This window comes from Chelonia mydas, chromosome 3 (assembly GCF_015237465.2).
Source record: "Chelonia mydas isolate rCheMyd1 chromosome 3, rCheMyd1.pri.v2, whole genome shotgun sequence".
NCBI classification, from domain to species: Eukaryota; Metazoa; Chordata; order Testudines; family Cheloniidae; genus Chelonia; species Chelonia mydas.
This window is the reverse complement of record NC_057851.1, coordinates 162,464,018-162,475,856: the sequence shown is the minus strand read 5'-3', so window position 1 is coordinate 162,475,856 and position 11,839 is coordinate 162,464,018. Positions and strand designations below refer to the sequence as shown.

Sequence of the window (11,839 nt, the reverse complement as noted above, 5' to 3'; positions counted from 1 at the left end):
GAAAGGTTTGCTCAGGGGTGGAGTTATGAGGCAGACTGCTTGGCCACTGATACCAGGGCTGTTAGAGGAGGTCAGAGGGGAGCTATTCGAATGAGGGAGGCTTTGAGGCAGCACTTTGACAACGACCACCAGTAATGTAACATTGAAGCAACTCAAAACAGAGATACATTACAGGTAGTTTTCCTAGGGGACAATGGTGACATCTGGGGCCTTATATTCCTGTAATAAAGTGATTAAAATATCTGGGTATGGATGAAAGAACCATACCCACAGGACTACAAAATTAGTTACAGCTTCCCACCACTCACTCAACTTTAAACAAAAAATAAACACAGTAGCATGTCTCATAGAACATTTATAATACATGAACAGTTCACAAAGCCTCATACTGAGGTAGAAACAGCTTTGTAAAATGATGTACATTACATATATTTATAGACATTACAATGTTTTAAAGTAAAAGAACCCAAACATACAGATCTGCAGTTAGGAAGATGACAACCGCATAAAACTGCATCACTTTTTCCCCAGGCAAACACTAAAGTTACATAAAATAAGGGCTTCATGAAGAACACACTGATGCACGTCAGTGTGCTGTTAACTTAAGAGCATTCTTGTCCTATGACTTATTAAAGAACCCTACATATACTTTGCTGCAATCCCTTTTCTAGCAACAACTCCTTAGGACTGCAATGTTTTTGGATTGAAAATTTAAACTATAGAACACAAAACAATGTTTTAAGTAGTTAAAGTCTACAAACTCTGAAAGCAAAGTGAAAAAAGTGTATGTCATAGATTTAGCAAATCTACCTTAAATTTGAGAGACCTACATGTTAAAAGTTTAGTTACCGTTATGCAGTGATGTGGGGAGATGAATAAATCTTTGAATATCAAAATACTGACTACCTCTTTTAAAAATGGTGAAAGATGACACAAACTCAGTAAGTATTCATATATTTGCACCAGAAACCATGACAGGAGGTACGATAATTTGGTTTTACAACTCACTTCCCAACTTTGTTTCTACTTACAATATTCATATCTTTAAAAAGACTGAATGCATGTAAGAGTATACTGCTAGTGGTCAAGCAACCTAACTTGTAAGCAGAACAACAAGATTATTTAAGTGCTTCTCATTAAATAGATACATTTTCTCACAGGACTATTATTTTACAATATGCTGTTTCTTTTAATGTTGGTTTAATAGAAGCCAATTTTTCACTGATGAAGTCTAGACAATAGGTATAGACATGTCAAGTAGGTCCCCTCAACGATGGTTACAAAATTAAACTCATGGTGTGAGAAAAGAATCCTAACTAAACCCACATGCCTTGGGAAATACAGCCTAACGGTGTTGTGTTGCATTTTTTTAAAATGAATATTCAGATATACGAATGGAAAAGGTATCAGGCTCACATTTATACAATATCGAAAGGTATCCCATATAGGCAATTATTTTCACAAACTAAAGTTCATAAGGAAGAATCAGACCTTATCATCAGTAAGGCTGCATCAGGCCTGGAAAGCTTTCAGGACTGTCTCAATTCAGGCACACGAAGAACCCGCTCCTTTCCATCCATGAGGAGAAATAAAAGGTTCAAGTAGAAGGCTAAATCAATCACCAAAGAATTGAGTAAGCAACATAAAAATCAGAATTCTAAGAAGGCTAAATAACTGATGCTGTGTTATGAAATAAACCCAATGTTTTAATATGCTGTTTTAAATACCCTTAAATAGAGCATTTCTCACTCCCATCACATGAAAAATCAGCATGTCTAGATATAAAAATTCAGGAAAAAAGTTCCCTATGGCAGAATAGGTTAGCATGTGCATTCTAGAAAGAAATGTTGTTTCCCTCTTAACTACCCATTGAGTTACTTGATTGCCTACTTTTCAAAGGTGCTAAGCAACACCAGTTCCAACTGAAGTCAATAAGAGCATTGGTGCTCAACGCCTTTGAAAAAAGTCAGACCAAGAGTTCAAAGTTCAGTTAAAAGCCAGTACTACTTATGTAACATAATTTTGATGGGAAAAACCCTCTATTACCACCCATTTTATATTGATTTTAAAGTAATCACTAAAAATCAGCACCTAGCTTTTGAGGCTTCTTTTGAAAAGCCATAGAGCCCCCCCCCCCCCCCCCCATTGTATATTTAGGGTCCAATCCTGCAAACACTTATTCACAGGCACGTAACTTCACTCACACAAGTATTCCCTCCGAGTTCAATAGGACTACTCAGGAATATAAATGTTTGCAGTATCAAGCCCCTACATAGTTTTCCTCAGGCTGTCTCAATTTTGATCTACTTCTACTTGTTTACTAAACACCTCTAGGAAGTGGACTCTAAAGTAAGTATATTTATGAATGAAACATTTTACCAGATATAAGATACTCTACCAAGTAACATTTAATGGGAAGCAAACAAAAACAGACACTGAAGTATACTTTCCTTTTTCCTAAAAATCAGTGTTCCATGTTTTAATTTATAATAAAAAAAATAAAAAACACCCCACACCCAGGAATGCACAATGCAGACAATTAGCTGCTTTCCTGTTCCACCTGGTAAAGTGCTTACTCTTATGAGAGTCACTAATTTCATGCTTTAAAAAACGATTTATGCAATAATTCAAGAAAGCTACCAGTATTCTGGAATTAAGGTCTTCAGAATTAAATCAAGTCTGCATAAATCAGATTAAAAGATTGAGATGTATTGCAAGTTATCAGGCTACAGTTTGGGCTAATTACAGCAACATGAATGTACAAATCACACTGCCACTGCTGTACAACTCCCACTTTGGGCCTAAAATGGAATATATACTGTACTCAAGTCCGAGGGGGGAAAGTTTTTTCGTTTTATTTAAAGATAACCATTGCCTGCAATGGACATAGCACTAGAAAAATATGACTTCTGGCACAAACAGATTAAAAATTTACAATGGAATGAGTGTCTACATTTCTAGACCTATTCAAATGTATTTATCTGTGACTGTTACCTAAAGAGGACAACCATGTCAGGACTAGTAGCCTCTCTATAAAAGCAAAAGGAAAACGAATAGTCGTGACTTTCAGTACTACTATATTTTTGGGAATAAACTGTTTTATATTTTGTTAGCGATAGTTATACAGCAGGACCTTGCCAATTCCCACTAGTGACTGGGAGACCAAATACAAACTATTAACCATACTAGTCAAACAAACAGCTTACAGTAAAAAAAGCAAGGTTATCTATTTCAAGTGCACTTTGTTCATGTCAGAGGTGCAGTTTGACAATGCTTCATTCATTGCACATTAGTAATTATATGGTAGTATATTTTGCAAACAATCTTAATGTCAAACCTCATTATAATGCTTTGCTGAGAAGCTGAGGAAACCTACTGTCACAAACAGGCCTCGTCCCCCTCTGGAAGGGCACCAGTCAGTTGTGAACCACTTATGAGTGGGTATTATAGGGAACATTAATTAGAGATGTGCAAATTAGTGAAGAGCTCTATATTCAAGAGCGGGGAAAAAGAACCTACATTTCCTTCACTAACCAAAACATTTTTAATACAAAATATATTAAATTTAAATACTGTTTAAGGCCTTAAAAACACAGTATGCAGTAAATCCATAAATAAGGCCAAAACGGTCCTTAAATTATCCTGTTGTGCCTGGCTATTGCAGGACATATGTAAAAGGAGACACTGTTGGAAAACAAGCCATTTTACAACTGTGCACTTCTATAGGGCCTTCCATCAGAAGATCTCAAAAGGTCTTTAGAAACTAATGTATTAAGCCTCAATACCCCATGAGGTAGGTATTATCTGCATTTTAAAAATGGGTAAAATGAGGTAGAGAAAGGTTAAGCGACTAGCCCAAGGTCACACAATGTAAGTGGCAGAGCTGGGAAAAGAACTCAGTCCTTCCAACTCTCAGTCCTGTGCTTAATTACCAATCATTGTTTCTCATTGTAAATATGCAATTCCAAAGGTGGATTTAAGGGTACATTTTGGCCTGGAACACAACTCTCAGCATGGGACCAAAGTCCCTTAGTGTCCCCTTTTATATTGCCTTCTGTTCTCCCCAATACCCTGCTGACTCAAAGAGTCAATAACCCAATTCTTGAGAAAGTATGAGTTGATGGCACACTGTAACAGCTTCTTCAGAGCCAGTCTATTATTTAGTTGAGTTAAACATTTTTAAACTGAATATTTACAAATTCTATAGGTAAAATTCTTTGACACACATTACTTTAAAAGGGGTAAAATATATTGGATGAAATCCTGGCCCCACTGATATCAGTGGCAAAGCTTCAATTGTCTTCAATGGATCCAGGATTTCACCTACTGTAAAAAATACTTACTGCTGCATTGAGACTATCAGCAAAATTTCATCCAAGTGAATTTTTACTACAGTTATAATTTAAACCCTTGAAACCCAGGAAATAGAATGCCTATGTTGACAGATGCTCCACTTTAACAATGCTGGTTGGCATTACGATGATAAATACCAACTCCTTTAAATAAAGGTTCCAACTCCAATGTTACAGCACTGGAACTTAAAGGTTCTGGCAAATTCTTACATTTACATAATGATCTAATGAAATCAAGAGTGCACCTGAACTTGTGAAGAAGGAAGAACACTGAATGCATATTTTATGAATTAGCCAACAATTAGTTACTTTATCAGTCACTTCATCTCTCAGTCTGATCAGAGGAGCATACAGCAGGTTGAACTTACATTTTAACAGAACATAACTTTCACAACCAATATTTTTACAGCCAATTTTAATTACCCCATAGCCCCGGTGGGGAAAAAAACTAGACAGTTTTCTATCAATCATGTGATATGTTTCCTTTAAAATATGCTACTATTTATGCTATGCAATAAATCCACCAAAAAAAAAAGCACTCACATAGTTCACTGTATAAGTGTAAGGAAAAAAAGTGTGAAACTGACAAAGTGGTTTTAGTTTGATGTTATTTCCATAAAAACATTCTATGAACTTTGGTTTTCATATGGGTTACAAACAATATATTAAAATATCTACAAATCAAATATTAAAGGGAAAGAGTAGCCCCAATGAGAAGTCTAACACAAACCGAGTTCCAATTTACTTATCCCTCAAGCAGCTTTTCAGGGGAGAAAATATTTTAATTTGAAGCACAACAGAAGTCTTTCTGCTGAAGTGTTGCAACTAGTTTTCCAAATTTTTTTACAGCATTGGCACACTTTCAGTGCCGCTTATTACAAAGTCAACAAACACACTGTGTCATGACAATGCTAATATGTTCTTTAAAACAAGCATCCTAGATTTAGCAATGTGACAAGAACAGGGACTTCAGCAATTACACTGCTTGACAAACTTGCATCTCAAATATTACTCTTCCTCTTGCAATAAAGCTGTAGTAGAAGCCATCAAAACTCGAACAGCACAACTTTGGGAATTACAAAGATGATTCAAATTGCGTGTCTGGGTCATCATCTGCCTCTAGCCTAACAGCAGGTATACTTTCAGATTTAGTCCTCCTAGTTTTGTGGTGTGGAGAGTCAATGATTATTTCTGAGCATGAAATAGCAATTGAAGAGGTCTTTGCGGACTTCTTTTCAGTACTGCCTTCTGCTGTCCCACAACACTGCTTCAGAGCACACTGAGTTCTGCAGGGAAACTCACATTTGCCAACACCCGATTCAGAGCCTACACTGGCAAACTCAGGCTGAATTGTAGTGGCATGGATCCCTTCATCATGAAAAATCTCCTTAATGTGCTTTGCCACTTTCATGTATGATGCAGGGTCATGACATTTTATGTGAGCAGTACCAATGATCCTGCTGCCTGCCAGCTGCCAAACATGTAGTTCATGGACTGCTTCAACTCCTTCAAGTTTACGTAGTTTCAAGTTCAGAGAATAAATATCAATTTGTTTGGGAACAGTTTGCAAAAGGATAAGGGCAGATTCCTTAAGTAATGGATAAGTTGTGTAAAGGAGTATACAAACCATTATCAGACAAAGAGAGGGATCTAAATACAGCACCCAGCAGGGACCAGCTACATGAATACCCTCTTGTGTGAGCAGATCAGCACTGTCAAGCAGTGGGGCTAAGGTAGCATTTTCTACGCAATGGCTATCAACACATGGATTAAAACAGGACCCATCTTTAGGGCATGGATTCCAAGAAAAGTAAAAGACTGAGGCATTCACCACCACAATCACTGAACCCAAGGCATCTCCAAGCACATGCAGAAAAACTCCACGCATGTTAAGCTGTCCACTGGAATCTTCTTCGACCTCAACGTCCAGAGAGTTAGCGCCAACACTCCCATTCGCTTGTAGTTCTGCCTTGCCATCACCTGCAAAGAAAACAGTAAAACAGTTACATGCCACATCACAATATTAGATACTAGAAACATTTTACTATATCATGGTATTAACTCACAGTAAGTTTAGAAACCACATTACTACAGTGAAATATTGTAGCAAAGTGACTTCACTTAGGTTTTTGTTTTTTAAATCCTCTACCACGGCACAATTCAGCTACAGTTATACCCCAGCAATTCAATTTGTGTTCTTGTAGCAGAACAGTGGATGGAGAAGTGTATTTATTGATTATCTGTACAGAGTAAGTTGTGAAACTGTTGTCCCTTTCTTATTCTACTACAGAAAGCACAAGTCTGTATAAAACAGGTAAGAGAAAAGATGTTGTCGTTTATTCAAAGGCCTGGTCTACACATTGAGGAGGTGCGGGGATGGGGGGGGAAAATTGATCTAAGTTACGCAACTTCATGGATAATCTAGCTGAAGTCGACGTACTTAGATCGACTTACTGTGGTGTCTTCATCACAGTGAGTCGACTACTGCCGCTTCCCCATTGACTCTGCCTGCGCCACTCACAGCGCTGGAGTACAGGAGTCGATCGCTGCCCGCCGATCTGGCAGGTAGTGTAGACATACCCAAAGAGGTTCAACTGAGTGAGGACACTACAAACTGCTCTACTTTCAGAGCAAAATGCACAAAAAGCAAGCCAGCAAGTCTACCACTTCCACAATAACTAGGAAAGAAAGTCTGGTGGCCACTGCTGATCAGAAGGGAGAGAAATATACTCCTATGTACATTTTATAATTTTGGAAGGTACTCAGAAAATGGGGACCACAGAAGAACTAGAAGAAGAGACAGACAGATGTCTCATACATAGAGGGTAGTTGGTTAGGAAATTAGAATGTAGATTGTTAGTGCTCGTCTGCACTAGGATAGGACAGTGTTAAAACACATGTTAACTAACACAATGTTAGACAGATGTTAGCCCTTGTCTATGCAGAGTATTACCACATTTTAAATTTATCAAGTGGTCATGCTTAACCCCAGTATTTATATAATGTTTTCTAGTGTAGAAGAGACCTATGACAGTATAGCAGGCATGTAGTGGATACTACAAATTTCAGAGGTATATGGTGTTCAGGTATGACAAGAGAGAATTAGTATTTTTCATGGAAATTTAACTCTGCATTTTCTGATCTAATGAGGTTCTGTCAGATATACTTAACTTTAACGGCCTAAGGATTTTACAAAGACAAGGAGGTAATATCTTTATTGGACCAATTTCCAGTGGTCAGAGAGACAAGTTTCTGAGCTTTCCCAGACCTGAAGTACAGCTCTGTGTAACAGAATACCTCTGTGTAAGCTTGTCTCTCAAACCAACAGAAGTTGGCCCAATAAAAAGATATTACCTTACCAACCTTGTTGCTCTAACTCAGTGAGTTACTTATGTTGAAACTAGGATACTTACCTAGGAAGTGAAATAACACTAAGGCTTATTAAGTGGTCAAGTTAATGCTTAAGATACTAGAGCAACCTTCCTATATTGTCATAAAGCCCATCTTTTAAAAATCAATATACAGCCCAAGTACACAATGATTAGTGGATTGATTTTATGTTATGCTAGACACTTAGAGAACAAGAATCTGTAAAGTAATTCATTGTTTACCTGACAGGTGTCTGGTAGAGAAGCATTTCCCCCCAACCCACACTGAAGTCTGCTGGATTGCCAAATAAGGGCACAATGCAGAAAGCAAGTTGTCAGAGAAGGAGTGTGCATGAGTGTACTGAGTACCTGTGGATCGCCTGACCGGCTAATATAGGAACAGAAACTGTTGCCGATATATTACTACATAAACTACTATCTAATGGGGGAGTCTCTTACCTTTCTTCCACCAGTATGCAGGTGGCCTCCAAAATCCACTGTGCACTCCAGGATGTCATTACCCCTCTACCAGGTTACTTGACAAAGTCTTATCTCCCTTACTTTGTCCTACTTCATCTCCTCTGAGAATGAGAAAGTGAGCCTTTCCCCTACCCACCTTTCAGTCTGACACTGGAGTGTCTACCAGCCTCCCTCCTTCCTAAATTTGCTAGGAGAGATTTCCCCCGCCTCCTCCAGACCTCAGGCTAAGGGAGGGCTCCTCCCGGAGGCAGTACTGCTTACCTAGCTTCTCCTGGTTGACCCCATTGGTGCTGCCGCAATTCTCCACCAGCGTGTTGGTCTCCTCCTTGCGCAGCACAGCATCCCCTTCCCCGGAAGATCGCTCCAGTTTGGTGCGGCTGCCGCTGCGGTGGTGCTGGCTCCCCCCATGCGAGTGCCCGTGCCCGCCGCCTCCATGCTGGTGGAAGAGGCAGAGCCCCAGCAGATTGACGAGCAGCCCGGCGACCCCCACCCCAATCACCACGAGCGGCTGCTGGATCTCGTGGGGCTCGGTGAAGCGCTCGATGGCCTCCAGCAGGATGGTGAAGCAGAGGGCGGTGAGGAAGACGGCGTTGACCAAGGCGCCCATCACCTCGGCCCGCACCCAGCCGAAGGTGTTCTTGTGGGTGGCGCGGGTGCGCTGGGCGAAGCGCACGGCCACCAGGGCCACCACCAGGGCCATGACGTCGGACAGCATGTGGAAGGAGTCGGAGAGCATGGCCAGCGAGGCGGTGACCCGGCTCACCACCACCTCCACCACGAAGAAGAGGAAAGTGAGCGCCAGCATGCACATCAGCCGCACCCGGCGGTAGCGGGGCTGCCGGGGCTCGCCCGCCCCGTTGTCCGCCATCCTCGCGCTCCGCCCCGGCGGGGAGCGGCGCCCAGCGGGGACGGGAGGGAGGCTGAGAGGACCCGGGACTCGGCGCTGCCGGCTGCGGGGTGAGCCCGCGGGAGGGCGGGGCGCAGCGAGGGGACGGGGCGGCGGCGAGCTCCGCACTCACCTGGCCGGGCAGCGACCGCCGCGAAGGAAAAGCGAGAGGCGGCGGCGGCACGAGCCGGGCTGAGCGGAGCGCGGGGCGCCGGTCTCCAACTCCCCCTCCTCGGCCGCTCTTTGCAGACGGTTTGAAACGAAACTTTGCACCCGAGCCCCCTGTTCTTTCCACACGGAACCCCAGCTCGCCGCCTCCCCCCGCGCGTCTTATTGGCTGCGGCCCCAGCGGTGGCGGGGCGGGGCTGCCTCACATCTTCTCCCCGATTGGCCCGCAACCCTCACGACAAGCGCTTGGCCGCGCCCCCAACGCGGCGCCCATAGGCTCCGGCCGCCACCTCTCCCGGGCCAGAAGCGGGGAGGAGGCCAATGAGGCGGGGCGAGGAAGCCGATTGGACGCTTCTCCCTGTCGCTCTTGCGGTGTCCCCTTAGCCCCGCCCCCTCCGAGAGGCTGTTTGCGGGACTGGTGCAAAAGGGGGTTACGAGGGGCGAGTATCGTCCTGCCGCGCCCGCTCTCCACACGGCCCGGCCGGGCCTGAGGGCGAGGGCGGCTGCTCGCTGCCTGCCCGGCGCCACTGCTGGGCTGGGAACTCGCCCCACCCAGGGAGCGTCTGCACGGAGCCGCCCCTCCCGAGCGGCGGCAGCCCCGCGGCACTGGGGCCGGCCGGGCCGCCGCCGGGGGGGGGCCTGGGTCCCTTTGAGCAGGGAAATACCCCCCCCCCCCCGCGCCGGGAGAGCAGCGCCAGGGGGTGGGCAAAGGGCACCCCCCCCAGACATCTCGGGCTTCGAAGTGAGGCCCCCCCCCCCGCGGCATCACTTGTCTGCAGCTCCCCGCCCGCGCCGGGACTGGGCACCCCCAAACGAACGGCACCGCGGGGGGCCGAGCCCCTCTAGGAGACACGGGCACCCGCCAGCCACCTCTCTTGTCAGGGGGCCCTAGGGGCGCTGCAGAGGCGGCCTGCACCCCTAGGAGCAAACACACAGCTGTCTGAACACCCACCTTCGGTCCTCTGAACCCATTAAAGTGAGTCCTGCTCCCACGGAGTCCCCTCCGCCTCCTAACCCTCTAGCTGGGGCCAGCACCCCTGCAGGGCTGCACCGCAAACAGCAGAATGAGGGGCCCTTACATCTCCCACAAGACCACACAAGTAACACCCCCTTCAATGGGACACTGCCACAGGTGGCTCAGACCTAGGGTGATCAGATGCTTCGATTTTATAGGGACAGTCCGGATAGTTGGGGCTTTTTCAATATAGGCTCCTTTTACTCCCCGCCTCATCACGATTTTTCACACTTGCTATCTGGTCAGCCTACTCAGGCCAGCCTGCGGAAATAGCACCAGAATCATAGCAGCTTGTTTAGTTTCAAGATAATCATCACTCATCAGAGAAACATTTTTTCTTCTCTGCAACATTTTGAAAGTTAATTTTAGTGCTGCTGTGTAAAACACTGGAGTTGCCAGTAGGTCGTGCCAGGATAATGCTCATGTAAACCAATAGCACCTGCCCACAGTAAGCATCAAAGTTAGGAATGGGAGAGGAAAGGAGGGAAACATTAAGTTTTTGCTTTATTGACCATCAGCTGGGCAGACCTGGACTAGAAGTTATCCGTAATGATCACTGTATCCTAAATCCATATCAGATTCTTAACCAGATGTTTGTTAAATCAAATGTTTCTACAATGAGTAAAAAAGAACTGGGAATCATAAACAAGTTAAAAATAATGCAAAACACTCCATGCTTTCCTAGTACATAGACTGCAAAGTGTTTTGTCTTAATTGTAGCTAAAGACTTTTCAGTCTCATCATCCCACAGTTACCGTTATGTATCCTTTCCTCATTTGAGGTTCTTATGCACAACAACTGGATGTCTGGATACAGAGGTTGATAGGGTATGTATGTTTGAGACTTAACTAGAGCTGCACTGGAGAAGGCAGAAGACTGGAAGTGCCACAGAAATGTGTCTCTTGGTCCCTAGTCACCATAAATCATTCCTATAATTCTTTCCCTGTTCTATAAAAATCTTATTCTCTCCCTCTCCTGTGACCATTAACTATTTTGAAATATTTCCTTTTCTTAAAACTCTCACACTTATGTTTGCAGTGTTGTTGTTGTCAGCTGTGCTGGATTCAGCTGGGAGATAGAGAGACACGGTCATAGAATATAGTGTCATAAGACACTGAGACATGCTACTTATTACTTTAACCATCAGCAGCTCTTCTGTTCCACCAGAAGGACCTCATAATGAAAGCAGCTCTCCTCAGCCAGATGGTGCCAACAACCAACCCTCAAACTGTTGGTTCCAATGGCCATTCCCTCAACTACCAAATCCACTAGCCAATCTTCCACCTGCCAGATCTGACAGCCAACCTCCAGTGTTACTCCCAATAGCCAACTCAACAGTCATTCCCAATTGCCAAGCCCCCAACTGCCATGAAATTTTCTGATTCCAGCATTTCATCCATTCTCTTGTTAATGGGGTATCCTCCAAACCATTCTGCTCACCACTTCAATAGCAGCAGTGAGGAAAATAATATCACCCTGTGACTACTTTCTTTCCACATGCAAAGTTTCTCCTCCTCCCATGATCTCAGCTCAACCATAAGACTGGACCCTCAGGGACTGCCTGTTCTGG

The 11,839-nt window shown here is 43.9% G+C and overlaps 1 protein-coding gene across 1 annotated transcript; it reads right to left on the bottom strand.

Annotated features, from left to right (window-relative positions):
* Window positions 1-342: 342 nt before the first annotated feature.
* SLC30A1 (solute carrier family 30 member 1) lies at window positions 343-9,404 on the bottom strand. Its single transcript, XM_027820507.3, has 2 exons — window positions 8,462-9,404; window positions 343-6,332 (listed from the first exon to the last, which is right to left on the bottom strand). The coding sequence occupies exons 1-2, from the start codon at window positions 9,066-9,068 to the stop codon at window positions 5,428-5,430; spliced, it is 1,512 nt and encodes a 503-aa protein (XP_027676308.2). The 5' UTR covers window positions 9,069-9,404; the 3' UTR covers window positions 343-5,427.
* Window positions 9,405-11,839: the final 2,435 nt, after the last annotated feature.

Excerpts from the sequence above, each read along its gene's own strand:
- SLC30A1 (XM_027820507.3), bottom strand. The coding sequence starts at position 9,068 with ATGGCGGACAACGGGGCGGGCGAGCCCCGGCAGCCCCGCTACCGCCGG. Across the intron at positions 6,333-8,461 it reads GGTCAACCAGGAGAAGCTAG|GTGATGGCAAGGCAGAACTA; the intron begins GTAAGCAGTACT and ends TTTTCTTTGCAG.